The sequence below is a fragment of the Chelonia mydas genome, chromosome 23, assembly GCF_015237465.2.
Source record: "Chelonia mydas isolate rCheMyd1 chromosome 23, rCheMyd1.pri.v2, whole genome shotgun sequence".
In the NCBI taxonomy this organism is placed as follows: Eukaryota; Metazoa; Chordata; order Testudines; family Cheloniidae; genus Chelonia; species Chelonia mydas.
Window position 1 is genome coordinate 7,687,538 of NC_051263.2, and position 19,435 is coordinate 7,706,972.

General features: G+C 59.7%; 1 protein-coding gene across 6 annotated transcripts; it reads right to left on the reverse strand.

Annotated features, from left to right (window-relative positions):
- Positions 1 to 884: 884 nt before the first annotated feature.
- On the reverse strand, positions 885 to 18,869 carry FBXO46 (F-box protein 46). Of its 6 annotated transcripts, XM_043534538.1 has the most exons (3): positions 10,007 to 10,291; positions 7,765 to 8,493; positions 885 to 4,946 (listed from the first exon to the last, which is right to left on the reverse strand). In XM_043534538.1, the coding sequence occupies exon 3, from the start codon at positions 4,860 to 4,862 to the stop codon at positions 2,871 to 2,873; it is 1,992 nt and encodes a 663-aa protein (XP_043390473.1). In that variant the 5' UTR covers positions 4,863 to 4,946; positions 7,765 to 8,493; positions 10,007 to 10,291; the 3' UTR covers positions 885 to 2,870. The 6 variants fall into 6 exon arrangements, with proteins under 6 accessions (XP_043390473.1, XP_037740410.1, XP_043390475.1 ...); XM_037884482.2 differs by lacking the exons at positions 7,765 to 8,493; positions 10,007 to 10,291 and adding an exon at positions 18,677 to 18,869; XM_043534540.1 differs by lacking the exons at positions 7,765 to 8,493; positions 10,007 to 10,291 and adding an exon at positions 14,607 to 14,707.
- Positions 18,870 to 19,435: the final 566 nt, after the last annotated feature.

Genomic DNA, 19,435 nt, shown 5'->3' on the forward strand with positions numbered 1-19,435 from the left:
GAAATTTCCCCCAAACCTTGTTTTTTGGACAGGTAATTGGGTTAAGAAGTAAATGTAATTGTTCACAAAAGGCATCTGCTTCCTGCAGGCAACTTAGATTTGGTTCATCAAAAAAACCCAGCCCCCCCAAATAATTTCAAGTCAGAGAGGCTCATGGGAGCCGCATATGGCTGCGTTTGCCCATTCCCCTTTATGGGCCAGACTTCCCAACTGAACTTCATCTCCCGCATTGCAGCCAGCGGCCCCTCTCCATGAGCGTGATGCATCTTGGAAGCAATCACCCAGCCAGGGTCCCGAGGGACAAGGAGCAGGAAGCACCCAAACTACAACTCCCATGAGGCACTGCAGCAGGACAGGGCTTTCTGCTCCCCCCTCCCCCCCCCCGCCTTCCAAACTGACCACAGCAAATGTTGGCCAAAACAATTTTTTTCATTCTTATCCAAATTTTCCCACCAGTTTGCCTCAAGCGTCAAATGGCACCGCAGCTCCAGCTGCTCCTCCCACATGTGACCTGAGGGGAAGTGAGGCAGCCGCTGCCTGAGTTTGCAGAGAGCCTGAAATAACAGCTCCCGACGCTGGACTGCCTGCATCACTTCAACAGGGGCTGCCTCCCACACAACTCTGAACGCCGCTAACCCTTTCAAGCACGGCAGAATGGGGCAGGAGCACGCTCTGAAGAGCTATCGGAGGAAAAGGTCGGCATTAAGATGGTGAATGCATTACCAGTCTTTAATGCCACACGGCTGGGTGGCGGGGGGGACATGATTCATTTTATTCTGGAGGAGGAAGCCAGCTAAGTGGAGGAGGCAATTTCTCTATCTTTCAAAAGCCCTTTTTTGACAGGGGAGGGGACGAGGAAAAAAAAAGAAAAATCACCCCCCGAGTCAGTTTTCCTGTTGTTTAATTTGTTTTCCACTCAACAGTCATTTGAAAAGTCACACATGCACAGAGACAGGCGTATAAATACCAGGCGGAGCTGTGCCCGTGCCAGGGGATCCGGAACCAGATCGGCACCTGGGGACTAGAGCACCACGGGCCGACGGCCTCCTTAGGGCAAGGGGGTGGGGATGCAAATGGGCCCGACGGGGAAGGCAGGGAATGGCCCCCTGATTTCGGACCATGATGCTAGCCGAGAATTGAGGTGTAGCCGTTGGCCACATGAGCCCAGTGACACAAGAACTGGTAGGGCCCCACCATGCTCGTGTGTAAGCCAAGAGACTAGGGCTAGGATTTCAAGGCAACTTGTGGTGGGGGGTGGGAGGGAGAGGGGATAAGATCTGTGGGTTCAAATTAAAAGGCTGCAAAAAGGGAGGGAGTGGAACAGTCAGCAGCTGGGGGAGAAGCACCCCCGACCCTGTTGGTGGGAGCCCAGCACCCGGCTGGATGAGGTTGGAACAATGAGGGGATAAGGCCGTGTGTAGGGGGAAGGAATCAGGACCCCAGGGGGCAAAGAGGCAGGGTGAAAGGCTGCTCCGGCCATTAGCCCCGGTTCCAGGCATGGGTGGGGAGGCTGAGGGCCAGACCCCCAGCTGGCATGTCATTTGGACCACTGAAGCCATCAGCCCAACTCATTCCAGCTGTGGGGCTGGCCCGGCGGTTACAGAAATGCCCACCCTCCCCTGGAACTGGGCCGCTCTGGCCTGTGGGGAGTGGAGAGCCGGGTTCCTTTGCCCACCAGTCCATAGGGGGGTTAGAACTACAGGACGAGACCCCAAAGAGCCAGTGACACTGGCCGATAGCGACCGGAGCCAGGCTGGGGCCAACCCCACGGACAATCCCCCTTCCCCCAAGCAACGTGGCTAGAAGAAAAGGGGAGGAACCAGCCGATGGCCAGAGGGAGGCCAGCAGCTACCACCCCCTCTTGCTGAGAACCCAGGTGTCTGAGCAGCTTGGCAAAGTCAACTGGTGGCCACCATGCTAAGAAACCCACGGCTACGACAAGCTGCCACTCGGCTTCAGAGAGGCTGCCGCACGTAGGCAAGGATGGGGACAAAGGGGGCTCTCTCTTGGGGGGGGTGGCATCCCCTCCAGCTCCCTTGCTGCTGTGACCCACTCGCTGGCTCTGAGCAGGGGCAGGGTTGGCTGGTCTCGTGACGGGTTCTACCAAGCAGCAGTGGGCCTGCCTCTCTCTCCAGAGGCTGATTTCTTGTCCCCCGATATGTGTTCGTGTGAGCAGCTTGGACTGGAAACGGGACCCCCAGCTGGCGTGACGCTCGCCATGCCAGCCCGCAGGGCCAGGAGCCCTCTCTTGGAGAGGCTAATCAGTGATCAGAACGGGTGCGGTGCCCCCCCGAACGAGGGCATGGGAGGAGTGGGCCCTAGCAGCGGTGGGGGTTTCACAGCTTCAGACAGCAGAGCCTGGCTCCGATCACACGCTCCTTCCGGTCGGCGGGGGCTGCCACGTGCCCGCTGGCAGCAGGACAGATGGGCTGAGGGGAGCTCTGCTCCGGCAAGGGGGGAAGGAGATTGGGGGTGAATCCACCGATGATAACCTACCAGTGCTCACCAAGCAGGTAGGGACAGCAGATGAGAAGGGCTGGACACGAGGCTAGCAGGAGAATTCACAACCGCTCCCCCCGAAGCCACCAACAAGCTGCAAAGCCGGGGCACAGCAAGGACCCCCTGCCCAGGCAGGCGGGCGGGGCTGGATGCTGTAGTGGCTGGGGGAAGAGGCGATCTGGCCCCGGCCCAGTATAGTTTTGCAGGTGGGTGAGTCAATTTCTTTTGGGATGGGCTGCAGCCAAGATCAGCACCAGACAGCCAGGCAAACAAATCAAACCCCACACACACACAGGCAGGCGCGCACACACACACACACACGCACGCACGAGACCTCGTGGGCTCCCGCCCCAGCGCCCGTCCGCCCCACCTCACCTCCCGTCCTCCCGCCTGGCCGCTCGGTCCCTCAGCATGTCGCAGGGCAGCACCCAGTTGTTATCGTGTAGCCCCACCCGGCAGCCCGGCGTGTCCTTGTCCGTGCGCCGACAGCACATCCAGTAGGAGCGTCCGTAAGGCAAGTCGTGGTGGTAGGGCTTGGGGTGCCAGCGGCACAGAGACACGTCCCCCTTCTCGTAGTGCTTCTTGCACTGCTTGCAGGGGTCGTCCCGGTACAGCGGGTCCCTGTTCCAGCGGGAGTCTGTGGCCTGCACGCCGAACGTCTCGATGATGGATTTGAAGTAGTGGCAGGTGCATTTCAAGGCGGCCAGCGACTGGGTGGGGAGGTAACTGAAGATCTTCACCATGATGTGCTCGGGGAGCAGGAGCATGTACTGGCGGGGCTCCAGCAAGCGCTGGATCTTGAAGCGGATCTCCAGGAAGTCGTGGGAGACGTGCCGGTAGAGACGGCACAGCGAGGTGTCCGAGGCCGCCGGCTCCAGCCCGGGCCCATCCGGCCACTCCACGCCCCCCTCGCCGTTGTTCTTCTTGCTGTCCAGGAGGGAGCCGGCAGCCTCCCGGGTGTCCTCGGGCCGGGGGGCCTGGGCGTGAAGGAAGAAGAGCTGGCCGGGAGGCGGATCCTCGCAGGCGGAGCACAGCCCATCCGGGGTGGGGGTCCCCACCGTCAGACACACCGTCTCCTCCTTCATGTTCTTGGTGCTGTCCTTGCCGAAGAAGACGCACTGATCCACCACGCCCGTCACCACCACGTCCACATGGAAGCCGGCCACGCAGTCCCGGGGCGTTGCCGCTGGCCCCCCCAGCTTCTCCCCGGCCCTGCCTTCGGGGCCGGCGTCCAGCTTGCCCGGCAAGGCCTGGCTCTCACCGCAGCTCATCTCCAAGTCGGGCGGCTCGCTGGCCCCATCGCCCTTGGGCGCGGCACTGGACAGCAGGAAGTCCACGTTGTTGGGCAGGGAGTCGCGAGAGGGGCTGATCAGCTGGTAGAGGTCGCAGGTGATCTTGTCCTTGGCATGGGCGCCGGAGCCGGTGGCGGGGCCCCCGGTGCCGCAGCTCATAAACATGCAGTTGGGGCGGGTGCCGGAGCCCACCTCGGGGGGCGAGCGGGGGTCCCGGCTGCTGGAGATGCGGAAGGCGATGCGCACCTCGCCGGGGCTATGCTGGGAGTTGGCCACGCACTCGGCCGTCTCGGAGCACAGTCCGTTCTGCCGCAGGACGCTCCGCTCCTCCTGCTGCGACTCGAAATGGGCCACCGCCTCGGCCACCCGGCTGCAGTCCTGGCCCCCCCCTCCGCCCACCACGGTCTTCTCCCCGTCCGCCGGCTCCTGATCCGCCGAGAGGAACACCACGGGGGAGGGCGGGGCTGCCGGCGCCCCCCCGGGGCAAGGCCGCGAGTAGCTCTGCAGAGCCAGCGCCGTGCGCTGCTCCACCAGGGCCACCATCTCGGCCACGGAGAGCAGGTCCGTGTCGCCGCCCGGCTCAGCGTGGGCCTCCGGGCACAGGTACACGTCCTCCGCCTCCTTGCTGCCCTCCTTATCCTTCCCCGGGCATGGCTTGCCCTTGCTGGGGTCGTGCGAGCGCCGCCGGCGCTTGGCCTTGGAGCTGTCGCTCCCCCATTTGCCCTTGACCTTCATGGTGCTGGCGCGGCTGCCGCTGCTGCACTGGTGGGCCACGAAGAAGGCGATCTTCTCCTTGGTGTTGCCTGGCTTGATGACGTACCAGGTGTCCAGCAGCACCCGGCCCTCCTCCCCCTGGCTGGGGCTGGGGGAGACCAGGGGAGGCGGCGGGGCCGGGGCGGGCGGGGTGTTCTCGGAGCAGGCCTCCCCGCTCTCCTCCCCCTCCTTGGCTTTGCAGGCGAAGTCCCCAAAGGGCTTCTTCACCAGGCTGCCGCCGCACGGCTTGTTCTGGGAGTAGGTGCCGAAGGGCCGTGGGCACCACAGCTGGATGTGCGAGAAGGTGTTCTGATCCATCCCGGGCTCATGGCACAGGCGGTGCCCCCCTAGCTCATGGCGCTCTGGTGCCGGACGCCGAGATCTTCACCGGCTCGGAGCCACCTGGAGAAAGGGAGAGACACACACTGATCAGCGAGGCTGGATGGAAACGAATCAGTCTGCCAGCCTGTGAACCAGCCCAGGGGTTCGCCCATCCAGACTCAAGGATCTAGGAGTATGAGCCAGCCCATAACTAATGCCACATGGCCTCCACCACAGCCCACCGGCAGGAGGGGAGACCGACGTGTCCTGGCCCAGCACCAAACCCCGTTGCTGAACCCCCTGCCCCCTCCCCCCCCGGCTGCCCATAGGCCCTGGCTTCCCCCACAGCGCAGGTCTCTGCTGTCAGTGCAGGTTTCTGTAAGGGGAGGGGTGGCACTGAGGATCATCCCCTTTCAAGATGGAACAAGCACGCTAGGGGAAGCGGGTTGGGGGCTTCCATTCGCCCAATCTCCTGAGACGAGGAGGAGGGGGCAGCTGGCCAAATGGAAAGGCAGCAAGTTCCTAAGGGGGCAGAGGGAATACATGTTCTCACAGTGTGTCGTGAGCCTGCGGAACTCTCTGCCACAGGACACTGTTAAGGCCAAGAGCAAAACAGGATCGGTCGCTACCATGGGGAAAAAAAACAGTGCCCAGAGCTAGAACAGCAAGTAATGTGCAAAACAGGACTGGGAGCAATCAACCCTCGCAGCTCAAGTTACCGTAACGAAGCTCACTTGCAATGAGCACTTTGCAGGCATCAACAGCTCAGAAGATGCCCTCCGACCCCACACATCTGCCCACCCCACCTCCCTGCGCTCTGGGGCCTCTCACCCTCCAAAAGTCCCCACGGTGCCTCTCAGGTCAAGTCCGGCTCTTGGTTACAGGCACTACACATCACCACTGAAATACAGCTGCCTCTGGGGCGGAACATGGGGGCTGTTTAACCGCACATAGCCACAAGACAGCGGTGTGGGACAGGAAGTGAAGTATCCCCCATCACACCGAAATGGCAGGACAAGCTCCCAGAGGCACAAGTCTGAATTTTGCACAGACACTGGGGTTAATCCTTCCACTTAGCGCAAAAAATGCAATGGATTTTTTTTTTCAATGGCCACGTATTATCGGAAAGACGGTGTCCCCGGCAGCACAGCACCGGCACTGGGGCCAGCCCTGACTGCCAGGGGAGAGGCCCCTACTGAGCCCCCACTCTGCTCCCTGAAGCACAGCGCCCCCTGGGGCTGGCACTGGGCTTAGCACTGACTGCCAGGGGCGAGCCCCCTACGGAGCCCCTGTCCCGCTCCTTGCGGCACAGCCCCCTAGCGCTGCGCTGGGGCATTGGGGTCACCACTGACTGCCAGGGGAGAGCACCAGCCGCGACCTCCTACCCACGTACTAGCCAGGCAGACCCTGCCTAACTTGTGACCCCCTCTCTGGGATCAAGAGGCCAGACGGGGATGAGGCAGGAACTCAGGCCCCAATGAGACTGTACCCCGACTCTCATGCCCACAGTCTGCCCCTGGAGAAGCGCTCCCACCTGCCCCCAGGGGCTCATGCCCACAGCCTGCGCCCCCACACCAGGATGCATTCAGGTATGAAGGAGGGCTGCATCCCTTCCTCTGCAGCCTACAGCCCCCAGGGAGGCGGGACAGAATCACAGGCCACGCCCTCAAGGGAGGACAGGCTACAGGGCCCCCTCCCTGACGCCAGCTCTTCTCATTTGGCCACACCTGGGCACAGCACAGCCAAGGACCCCTTGCTAGCGAGGACAGCCAGGCACAGAGCCCCCCCGCCACAGGACTGTGGTTAGAGGCTGGCCACCTGCAAGTGACACCAGACAAGAGCGCTGGCCCAGCGCCAGCTACGTGCCAGTCAGAGGCTGCCCGTGGCTGGGCTGGGTTCTTCTTGGAGCCGATGCTGCTCCCTACACGTCCAGCGGAGTAAGTCACTCGCTTCCTGCGAGCACAAGCACAGCCCAGCACGCTCCACAAGGGAAGGGAGACAAGACTTGGCGCAGGGACACGGTGACTCCACGGCAGAGCCGGTAGAACCCAAGAGTCCGGACACCCGGCCCCCCCCACAACTAACCACTAGGCCCCAGTCCCCCTCCAGAGCCAAGAAGGCAGGAGTCCTGACTCTCAGCCCCCACAGCTCTAACCACTAGACCCCACTCCCCCCATCCCAGAGCCAAAAACAGAACCCAGTGCTGACTCCCAAGTCCCATGTCTTCACCCCCATTTCCAAATGCTGTGGAAAGAATGGGGGTGAGTTATCCTCCGACCTGATGGTATCTTCATTTGACAAAATAAAATATGAGGGGGACCTAGGAGTTCAGGGCTGGGGGCAGCCAAAGTTGCCTGCTGGACCTAATCTGTTCCTGCAGGGCGGGCCATAGATGGGGTGAGACGCTTTGACCCACCAGAACCAACTGGCTCTTTCAGTATCTCTGGGGGAGCCAGAGTAGGCAGGTGGGGAGGAGAGAGGGGAGGCGGTCTGAAGGCGGTTTCTGCTCCTGGGGCTGCATCAAGTCTCACTTATCCCGGGCATGGTCGCAGAAGCGATTGGCGCATCGACCAAATGCCCGCGTCCGAGGCAGCTGCCTGTTCTTTGGGATGAGTTTCTGGGAGACAGACTGAACAAAGAAACCACTCCCTGGGCCAGCAGGGCTAGAGATGCACAGAAGAATTAATCAGACCAGGAGCCCATCTACCCTGGTATCCCAGCTCCAAGAGTGGCCTACACCGGCTGCGTCACAGGGAGGTGCAAGAAACCCCCAGTGGACAATTATGGAATAGCTGCTCCCAGAAAGTTTCCTCCTTCCACCAACCCACCAGTTAGTGATCAGTTCATTCTCTGAGGCACCAGATCTTAGATCCCTCCGAAACTTACACCTATATCCTACCACATCTATCTGTAGGCGGTGCCTTTATCCACACAGACGCCCAGTCCTTGTCTGGAGCCATCCAAACACTTGCCTTCAACGGGATCATGTGGCAATGAGTTCCACAAGCTCATCAGGCAAAACCTAAACTCCTTTCATTACACATTCACTATCCTGCCCCTGCTAGGGAGGGGTGGGACTGGGGAAAAGAAATCTGCATTTGACGCTCCACAGGTTGGGGGCACTGCAGGAGCCGGGGGGACAAAACTCTATTGAGTAGCCGTCTCCACTCATAAACTCAGGCAGATCAAGGGGTAGCAGCCAGAAGCCCTCACAGGAGCTTGGACCAGTCAAAGGAAGGTGACTTCAAAGCAAGAATTTGAGGGCACGGATGGGCTTACAAGAAAGAAAACATAATGCCAAAAAAAAAAAAAAAAAATCTGTGTCAACGTGACACTTAAGGTGGCAAATCTGAATAGACGGGAGCCAGGAAAGGCACCCGCCCAGGCTTCCTTGGCCACTCAGCCGTATGGCACGTCCGAAGCACTCAGAGACGGCCAGTTAAACTCCTCCCTGTGCGGTGGGTTACGCTGTTAGCAAGACAGAGACCCAGCTTGCCAGGTGTGTGTGTGTGGGGGAGGAGGGGGCGGGGGGGGACACACACACGCAGAAATCCACACAGCATTGACAGCCATGGGCATCAGCCCAAGAGGCAGGCCGAGGGAGGGCAGCAAGGAGTCTGATCTGCCACTGGCATTAAGAGGGAGATGTCAGAGAGGCATTTAAAAGCAAGAGCTGGGGAGCCAATGGGGCAGCTGGAGCATCCCGCCAACATCCCAGGCCAGGCAGACTGCTCCAGCAGATGGGGCCCAGGACTCCTGGGTTCCATTCCTAGCTTTGTCCCTGACTCAATGTGAGACTCTTAGCATGTCACTGCCCCTCCGTGCCTCAGTTTCTCCATCTGTAAAATGGGGGCATCAAGCCTTTGGAGAGGTACGGCACAGTGGTTCTAGGTACTGTTAAGCTGAGGGTCCACAGACCATGCCCATCCCAGCAATGGGAGTCCATGGGACTCACTGTCACTGGCCAGCGCGGCCTGCAAGCCGGCCTTCCGCTGGGCTCTGGAGGGAGCATAGCTGGCGGCGCCCTTTGGATCACAGACAGGCGCTGCCATAACGGATCAGGGCAGCGGAGAAAGGCATCGAGTCCTGCGCATGGCCACGGCCAGCACCGGACACCCCCAGAAACCTGAGTGGAGAACGTGCAATACCCGGCCCACGGCGGCAGGCTCTGCCTAACCCGGGGCAGCGCAGGGCTGGCTTTGGCCCTGAAGCCCATACAGCCAGCCAGCCCGGCAGGACCAGGGTTGACTCCCGCCCTTCAGGCAGCATTATTTTAACCATGCACAGAGCAGCATGATCCTGATGGACAGGGGATGGGACAGGCCCCAAACCTGCCCCCCGAGGGCTTATCTGCTGGGCCCTTTCATTCACACCACCCTAAAACTTGGGAGGTGCCACGCTGCAGGCAGGAGAGTGGTTTGGGGGTGGGGGATGAGGGTACCACTTGGGCCCCCCCTCAGACCTTGCCCGATTTCCCCCTTGCCTCTCCCAAGCTGACTTGCTTTTCGAGCTCAGAGGGGCCGGTTGTTGCACCTGTCCGCCCCACCCTGAGGGACCCAGGGTCTCCAGGTGGGGCATCCCCCCCCAAGAGGAGCAATGCATTTCCCCTCCCCTTTCGCTGGTTCTGGCGCAGATTGAATTTTGGTGTGTGTGGGGGGTCCCTTTGAAGTTAAAAAACAAACAAACGGCTCTGGTTCTAAAAGCCAGAATTTGGGAAGAAACCAACCCCAGGGATCAGGCCCATGCCAGAGATCCAGCTAGGCCTGCCTCAGCTTCCCACCGGGGGCTAATAGGGACCCAGCCCCCGGAGCTGGGGGCGGGGGGTCTGGCGGATACCGCACAGCGCTGGGAGTCCTGGGGGCTCCACCACACAGCCCCCGGGGGGCAACCTTGGGCAAGTCACTTAGTCGCCGCGTGCCTCAGTTTCCCCCCTCACCTGTAGAACGGGGCTAATCCACCTGCGGGGGGAGGGGGGAGCTGCACCCCCACGGCACAACAGGCCCAGGCCGGGGGCGGCTCGGCCCCGGGCAGGAAGTGGCGAGTTAGGAGCCCGGCGTGTGCCCCGCGAGGCGGCCCCCGCCGAGGGTTCAAAGCCCGAGCCCCCAGCGCGCCCCCAAGCCCCCCCCACCCCGCCCCCTTACCCGAGCCCCCCAAGGCCGGGGGGTCCGATCCGCGCCCGATCCCAGCTGCGGCCCCCTCCCTGCGGGGGCCCGGCCAGCCACAGGTTGCAGCGCAGCCTCCGCGCGGGGCGGGGGGGGCCGGCACCGGAGCCACCCAGGGCTGGGCTGTGCCGGCATCTGCCCCCCAAGGGCCGCCGCGCTCCGGCTGCCAGGGGGCGCCTGGTCCTTAAAGGGGCCGCGCCCCCATCACTCGGTCCCTACAGTACAATAGGGGCCTTTGATCCCGACCTCCCCCCCTCCCCTCCGCCCGCCCGCTCCAGCCATTTGTTGACAGACATATGCATGGGGCTGGCAGCCAATCAGAAGGCCGAGTTTGGGGCATGCCCATATATGGCTGACAGCAGAACCTCAGCCTACCCAGAGGCTTCCCGGTTAGGGAGCGTGGCGCGCTTCCCCAGCCTGGCCGCAGGCGCACGGCCGGGCCGGGGGAGGGTGAGGGATTATCCCAGTAGCTGAACACATGGAGAATCCAGCGCCAACGCCCCCTCCTTGGCCTCGGCGCCAGCCTGGAGACACAGCTTGCCCTGCCAACACCCGCCCTGCCAGGGAGGGTCTGCCTGCCACCCTCTGGCTTCGGATGAAGCCTCACTAGGACGGGGGTCACGCATCTGCTCACCGCGGAGCGGGGTCGGGTGATCTCGAGGTGAAAGTCTCCAGCAGGAACCCCACGGTGAGCCATGCGCACCTCTCAGAGCTCCTGGGTCAGGGCAGAGTTGGAAGCAGGAGCCCAGGGGGCCCGGGACAGCGGCACAGACCAAACCCCAGTTCTGCTTCCACGGGCTGCAGAGGCAGCATCCAAATTTTAGGGTTTTTCCCCGTCTCGGTTTCCTGGAGCTCCCTGGTTCGGTTTGGCAAGCCAGCTGGGGATGCAGCAGACAAACCTCCCCTGGAAAGCTGGGGGCCTTATCTCTTCATGGTCCACACGCGACCTGATGCCGCAACGCCCGCCTGACTCTGCAGACAGCCTGGGAGGATGGCGAGGTGTGATCCGCCCAGCACTTGCATGCTGGCCCAGTGCATGTTAATTGTAGAAGGGAAGGCCGCTCGGATCACCCAGCTCGACCTCCTGCATAACCCAGAGCAGAGAATGTACCCAGCAGATAGTAATTTTGGGGGTGCTAGAAATAGACACACCCCAGCTGCTGGAAAGACTCCAAGCAAAGGAGAATCCTCCAGCCCGTTATCCTGGTGGTGTGCTGGGGTGTCCTCTTTCCCCTACCAGCCTTTCTGCAGCAGCAGACACACTCCTTGGCCTCAGGGCTGACGCCACCTTCATACTGCTTATGCTCATACTCCATCCACGGGGAACTAGATCCACTGCATGAGCCCGCAAATCTCGGCTGTATGGCAATACCCGGCAGGGCTGGACTCTACGGCACACACCTAGCTCCCCTCGTCCTGGAGCCACCATCCCACCCACGCACGGAGGGAGCCCGGATTAGAACCCTGGTCCTTTTGCTCTGTAAACACTTGACCTCCTGGAGCCGGCAGCAGTAAAATCTCCTTTTCCCTCTCTAGGCCACGCACAAGCCCCCAGTGGGATTACACAGTCTCTGTCCATCAGACCAATCCCTCCAATGCGGCCATACAGAAACGGCAGAGCCAGAGGTAGGATGTACCCTGAACAAGGAGGCTTCCAGGCCTCCGTGCCTGTCTTAATTGTACCCCCCCTCTGCCCATGTCTGGGAACACCTCTGAGCTCCAAAGAAACCCCTGCTTCCCGGGATGATGAAGGGGTAGCGGAAGAGCCGCAGTCAGGCCGGCCTGGCTGGAGAGATGTTGGCAGACATGGAACTTTGCACGGCTTCAGTCCCGATCAGTCTGGGACTTTGGTGTCCCTCTCTGGGCATCTTTCCATTGGAAACTCACCCGAAGAGGGCACAGACTGCGAGTGGGTCCGGGGCACATGCTGCCCCTGGAGCTGCACAGCGGCTCTGTGGAAGGGGGAGATGCTGGCGGCTTGGGGTCGCCACAAAGCAAAGGCAAAGATACGCAAGGAAAGGAGGAGCAGGTCAATTACGGCCTGAACACCAGCTTAAGGAGAATTGCCACCCAAGCCCCTTCAGCGCCCAGCCAATGCTTCTAGAGAAACCTCTGCAAAAAATTCATCATCCTCACACCCCAGCTTGGAGGCACCAGGTCCCCCAGCAAGTCCGTGGCCGAGCCAGGATTAGACCCAGTGCCCTCTCCTCCTGAGATTCTCGCCATTACAGTAGCACCCTGTGGTGGTGGATCAGCTCCCCAGTGTGGTAGGCAAGTAACAAAGACAGAGCCCTGGAGAGCTCACTGTGTAGGTATGATGTCCACTTGTTTGCCAAGAGAGACTAGTCAGGAAAAAAATCTGAACAGGATACAAACAAAGCCTTAGAAGACATCTCCACCCACTCCCAAATACAACACCCCCTGTGCCGGCTTCCCCCGTTCCAAGATCCCTGCTTCCTTTCACTAGTTTTCTTCCTCTCTCCAAGTCCAATTCAAAGTTGCCCTGAATTTTCACTGCTCTCTGGGCTTCCTCCACCCCCAACTTTCCTCCAAGCCGGGTCTGCTCCTGTGCCGTTAGAACCGCAACTCAGAGGAAAGGAACGGAGAAGCAGCTAGGGCTGGAGAGGCAGGCTAGAGAGGAAAGCAGGTGACAGAGGCAAGATGATCCCAGGTGAGCCTAGTGTAGACGCAGTATTCTGGACCCCCAAGTTCTGAACGCCAGGAGTTATGACAAGGCGCGAGATCTCAGCAGGGCAAGGACCGGGCCAGTGAGTTCTGCGACGCCCCTTTAAGCCAAGCTGGTGCCATCTGCCCATCTCCCTTGCCTTTAGGCACCTCCTGAGCGTTTCACTTCTGCAACAGAGTTACCAATTTGAGATGTTCCCTTGCCTCCCTCCACTGATTGACAAGCTGCATTTAAAGGGACAGCAGCTCCTGGTACACAGGCAAGCAGCTCAGGGAGGAGTGTCTGGGATGCCTGAGAGGAGAGGGCTCCATAGATCTAAGAACTGAAACACTCCCCCCCAAAAGACCTTGCAAGGGCAGAGCCGACGCCCTAAGCTTCCAAGTGAGGGGGATTTACCAGCTCTGCTCTGCACATCTGGCTCCTTGCCCGCCACTCCAGGGCGGGTCCCCCCCATGACCACAGCTGGCTGCCGACACCTGTAGCCAGCTGCATAGTTAGATCAGACAGGAAGCTGCCTGAGCATCCCAGCTCTGCTCTCAAACGCAGCCCAGGTCCCCCCAAGCTCCAGCAATCAATGAATTTCCGGCGTGCCCATTGCTGCAGCGTCTCGCTGCTTCTCCGTACCTGGGCGCCCAGCGGGAAGTGGGCTCCCGGCTCTAGGAACGGGGTGGCTGAAAGCAGCAGATGCAGCGTGAGAGGTGTAGCGCTTTCTGCTGCAGTCCTAGAACAATGCTCATGGTTTGCTGTGTTTTCAAAGCCTTGGTCCTGCGGCCACCTCTCCTCAACCCGAAGCCAGCCGTTCAGACGACCCACCCCTGGACACGTCAGAGACTGTGATGAAGAGGGTGTTATAAGTACCAGACGGAGGGACAGCGTCATGCCCCTTGCAATTAGGCCTAACGCTTCAAAGCAAAGGGATCCTCTCTCTCCCTACTCAGCATCTCAGCTGCCCCGAACTGCACGACGACAAACGCCACCTCCTTGCACAAGATCATCTTAGCCCAGAGTTTCGATTAGCCTCAGTCCCAGCCACACCTACGGGAGCGTCTGACTCTGCTGAACCTGGGCTGGTCTTGTGATGCTCAGCAGAGACCTTTCCTCATCAGGTGACAATTGTTTTATAGCCAGGGCATAGGTAGGAATTTGACATTTACGAACTCCCACCCATTTGTTGCACGCACCCGCACGCCCCATCAGCTCCCCAGGCGTCTAGCACACAGGGGCTGGAGAGCAGAGGGGTGGTGGAAAGCTGGAGATCAAAAATGGTAACCCCAGGGCATATCTCTGAGCATGCTTAACACACCATGTGTCATTCATCTATGGAACTCACTGCAGCAGGGTATTACCGAAGCAAAGAACTCAGAAAGGGATTAGGCATTTAAGGGTAAGGAAAGCATCCACTAGGATGAAAGTCACAAGGGCTACTGAACCTCGAGTACCAGCGCATTTGCCAAACAGTTTGATCTAGCTCAGGTATTTCCAGGGAGCCCTTCAACACCAGTTTTTTGAGGGCAGGAAGGAGGGGATCCCCCCTCTCCAGTGGGTGACAGTGGTACAGTGCTATCTGATTGGTCAGTTGAATAGTGGGGGACGAGGGGTTTACCTCTTCCTGAACCAATTAGGACAGGCTACCGCTGGAATCAGGACTGAACTGGAACCGACCAACGGTGCAGCTAGCCCAGTGCCCCACCTGCTGCAGTAGCCGAAGAGGCCAAAAGGACATCTAGGTACAGAAATGTCCAGAGAAATGAACTCACAAGCTCGACTCCGAGCTCCGGGAGAATATGCTGGAGTCAGAACTCCTGGGTTCCGCTCCCAGCTATGGCATCAACTTGAGAAAGCCCCTTCCCGTCCCTGAACCTCAGTTTCCCCATCCATAAAAGGGGATAATACCTGCCTTGCAGGAGGCTGGCCAGGCCTGGATGATGAGTATTTGCAGCAAAGGTCCTGAAGCAGAGCAAATGCTGGTTGCTATTTGGACAGTCTCCTTCCTCCAACTGAGGAGCGGGTTCCCCTTTTGGGCCAGCACTTCCCCAGAGCTTTTCTGGGAAACCCATTAGCATCAGCGTGCCTTCCTCCTTCCAGCTAACCTTATGACCCCAGGCAAAACCAGAGGGTTAGTGCGCATACGAACCCCGCCTCCGGTAAGAAAACCCGCTTCCCACTAGGAAATGCCCTCAGATCATCCAGCTTGAGCGCCTCAGGACTCGGCCAGAAGGCAGCGCCTTTGCCTAGTCTGAAATACAAGCTGGGTTCCAGGAACATTTCAAGCTCTTTTGATTTGTTTGTGTAAGGCTTACACAACCCGTTCATGCTTCGGGGGCAGCACCCACCTCTCAAACCCCAGCCCAACTGTGGGGCATGGATGAAGCAAGCTGAGCTATGAAGGAGGAAGCACACACACAAAAAAGTCTAATTTCCCTGTACACATGGGGTGGGGTGGAGGAACTGTTTACGGCATTTCTATCCCGCTGATTCTGGTTTGTACCTGAGCAGCTCAGATGAGTTGACCCCCATGTCCCAAGCGGAATGAACTCTGAGGCCAAGATGGAGGTTAGCCTGGCATGAGGCTGTTACCTGGTTCACCTCCCAGTTGTTATACTGAGCTTCTTTCCTTTCGCCTCCTCGCCTGCTGCCTCGAGAACTCACCAGCCATACGTCCTCACCAAACGTGGCTACCCCACTTTGGACCCTAGCGCTCCACTTGATCCCACCCTTGTCAATACATTACTAAGCATTAGGCAGTGTTTTTTCAGGCAAAGTGCTTCAGGAGCTAGGGCAACTGGGGTCTCCATTATACAGATGAAAGAAATCAATGAGCAGAAATTAAGTGACGTTGCCTCGGCGGCAGAAGAATAGAAAGAACCCAAGTGTCCTGCTCTAACCACTGCATCACATTGCCTCTGCTCCATTTCACACTCTCCACTCCAACAGCTTAAAGACCACTTTTAGTGGGGATGGATTACATGTACTCTCAGATTAGAGGGGGCAGTGCAGTGCCAAACAAGGGGTGACAGAAGCTGGAGGGGCCATGTTTGTCTTGGGAATATGGCCAAGAAGCTGAGAGGGAGGGGAGGGTTGCCAGAAGTGGAGGAGGCCATGTTTGTTATGGGCACATGGACAGGAGGCTGAGGTCAGTTTCCAGACTCCCAGGATTTATATAATTACTGTACAGTTACTGAGAAACAACCACACAACTGTCATGCAAATCAGACCTCCACGGCCAATCCTCCCTCTGTCTGACCAGCCACTGGGTTAAAACTAGCAGGGCCCATCCTGACCCAGACCAGATGGCCCACCAGCCCAGGTGTGCAGCCCCTGCTCAGGGAACTGCACAACTGGTGTACAGGTAACTGTACAGCCCCTCCAACTGGCTGAAAGCACGTCTACACTGAAAACATTGCACCGATGTAGCTGTGCCGCTCTAGCACTTAAGTGAAGACGCTCTGACGCCGACAGGAGAGAGTTCTCCTGTCGGCACAGTTAATCCACCTCCCCGAGAGGCAGCAGCTATGTCAGTGGAAGAAGGTCTCCCGTCAGCATAGTGCTGTCTACACAGGGGGTTAAGGTCAATATAATGATGTGGCTCAAGGGTGTGGATTTTTCACACCCCAAGTGATATAGTTACACTGACATAGGTCTGCAGCGTAGACCTGGCCTGAGGAAAATTCAGTGCCAGTATCCTGCGTAATCCACTCACCATCCCTTCCCTAGCTACTGTGGGGCAAATTGACACTCCGCCACAGCTTCATTTACAGAGAAACGGCAGCTGCCCCATCCTCAGAGTCACAGCGCTCCTGACCACACCATGCTCAGCACAGTCCACGGCTCACCGCGATGACACCCCTTCGGGGAGCCCACCCACCTTTGCAGCCCTGCCTTTTGAAGATCGGTTTCAGACTCCCTAGGACAGCCTCAGCATAGGATGGGAAGACCAGTGAGTTTGATCACACCTGAGCCATTCCCACTCCAGGCCTGCACCTTGCAATAGCTCTGAGTCCTTTCCCCAGCCCTAGTTTTAAAGGCCCCACTTGGGGAGAGGCCTCCGCAGTCTGATGGGTGAGAAGCTTCCCTTCATACTCAACCTAAATTTCATTTAATCCCCTTACCACTTGTTATACCCATCTGTAACAGCCTAAATTAGTCCTTTCCCTCCTTGAGCGTTTCAGCAATTCAGGGCTTAATTCGTAATCCCACCTTGTTACTTTACACTTTTCACGAGTAAATCTCAAACTGTTTTACAGAGGATGTCAGAATCCTTTCCCCCTTTTTACAGATGGGAAACCAAGGCACCTAGAGGGCTGTGATTTGGCCCAAAGTTATCCAGCAGGACAGTGGCAGAGCCAGAAAAAGACATCCTGACTCCCACCCCCGTGCTCTATCCACTAGGCCCCATTGCCCTCCACCCCCCGATCCTGCAGGGAACTCCCCGCCAGTAGACCCCTTCATCCGCATGGAGCTGTAGGAAAAACTGAGGTCTTAGTCTTCATTTAGCCAAGCTAAATATTTGATTCTCAGCGTCGCTGCCCCGTACATCAATCCTTTCAGCTCCCTGTGGCTGAATTCCCTCCAATGCATTAATAGCTTTCTGGTAAGGAGGTGCCCAAAGCAGAACAAAGGATCCCAGGTGAGGTCTCCCCAGAGCTGTACACTGGGGGTCCCCCCTGCAATGGGATGGCTCTCTGGGTGCCACTTCACAACTGGATCCTTGTTACTAATCATGATGCTTAGTACGGTCGTATCTAAAGACCAACCAAGAACAGGGCCCCGTTGTACAAGGCGCTGTATAAACAGATGGCCCTTGCCCCAGAACGCTTAAAGTGAACCAGACCAGACCAGACAGACAAACCCCCACCTCATTCGCTGCCCACCAGCAGGAAACCACTTGCCAATGAGCAGGGGTGAGGGGAGGTTCGGGTTTCTGGAGGCACAAGTCCCCACCACACCGTGCATTACTGATGGAAACCAGTGACCGGGTCATGCGGGGGCGGGGGTAGGAAGGGGCTTGCAGGCCACCAAGGAAGCGCCAGCCTGGTAGGGCCTTGACCACAGGATGCTCAGTGAGCGACACACACGTAAGGGCGCAGTCCTTGTAACTCACCGCCAAAAGTCAGACCCTCCCCCACCTATCCCTCTCCTCTACCCCGTCCCCCAGGAGCCCCTCCCCTCTGCCCCAGATCCCCCACAGATCATCCCTTCGGACACCCCATAGCCCCATGAGCCCCCACCCCCACAGCCTCTAACCCCAGCCCGGCCTGCCCTCCCAGCCCCATCCCTATACGCCCTTCCCCCACCCTCCCAGCCCCATCCCCTATATCCACAGCCCCCAGCCCCACAGCCTCTAACCCCAGCCCGGCCTGCCCTCCCAGCCCCATCCCTATACGCCCCTCCCCCACCCTCCCAGCCCCATCCCCTACATCCACAGCCCCCAGCCCCACAGCCTCTAACCCCAGCCCGGCCTGCCCTCCCAGCCCCATCCCTATACGCCCCTCCCCCACCCTCCCAGCCCCATCCCCTACATCCCCAGCCCCACAGCCTCTAACCCCAGCCCGGCCTGCCCTCCCAGCCCCATCCCTATACGCCCCTCCCCCACCCTCCCAGCCCCATCCCCTACATCCACAGCCCCCAGCCCCACAGCCTCTAACCCCAGCCCGGCCTGCCCTCCCAGCCCCATCCCTATACGCCCCTCCCCCACCCTCCCAGCCCCATCCCCTACATCCACAGCTCCCAGCCCCACAGCCTCCAACCCCAGCCCGGCCTGCCCTCCCAGCCCCATCCCTATACGCCCCTCCCCCACCCTCCCAGCCCCATCCCCTATATCCACAGCCCCACAGCCTCTAACCCCAGCCCGGCCTGCCCTCCCAGCCCCATCCCTACACGCCCCTCCCCCACCCGCACAGCCCCATCCCCTAGCCGCCCCTCCCCCACAGCCCCCACCCCTCTCCTCGCTCCCCAGCTCTTACCCCTGGACAGGGGCCAGGCGCGCTGCCCCCTCCCCCAGCAGCAGCTCCTCCTCCTCCCAACGCTTCCGGGTTGCACTGCGCAGGCGCTCCCGGGGTCTGCAGGCCCAGGGGTTCCCCGCGCGCCCGCCGCCGCCCCGCACTGCATTCTGGGGGCTGTAGTCTCGGTTCCAACCAGGGGCATCCTGGGGGCTGTAGTCTCTGGTCCAACCAGGGGCATCCTGGGGGCTGTAGTCTCTGGCCCTCTCCTCACAGCCCCTCCCCATACTGGGCTACCTCCAAGCACAGAAGATCAGGGTTGGAAGGGACCTCAGGAGGTCACCTAGTCCAGCCCCCGGCTCAAAGCCGGACCTATCCCCAATTTTTGCCCCAGATCCCTAAATGGGCCCCTCGAGGATTGAACTCGATCTCTTTCATCAGCCACAGCCAGGGGTTTCCTCTCCGAGGTGGGGGCATGGTGGGGCAGATCCCACATCCTGGGGCCCACTGTCCCACCATCGGGCGGGTGGGGTGGGGAAGTGGCCGGCACAGGACACCGGAGAGCCACGGTTGGGAATCTGCCGGGGCACTGCAGCTGTGAGCCACGCCCGGGGAACAAGGCTTAGCTCCCACCTCCTCCAAACCCAGCTCCCCCCCGCACCAGGCCCTGGTGCAGGAGCTAAGGATGGAGCTCCCCGGGATGCCAGGAGTAGGCCTTGTATCCTCCCTCTGTCTGACCAGCCACCGGGTGAAAGCCAGCAGGGCCCATCCTGACCCCGATCA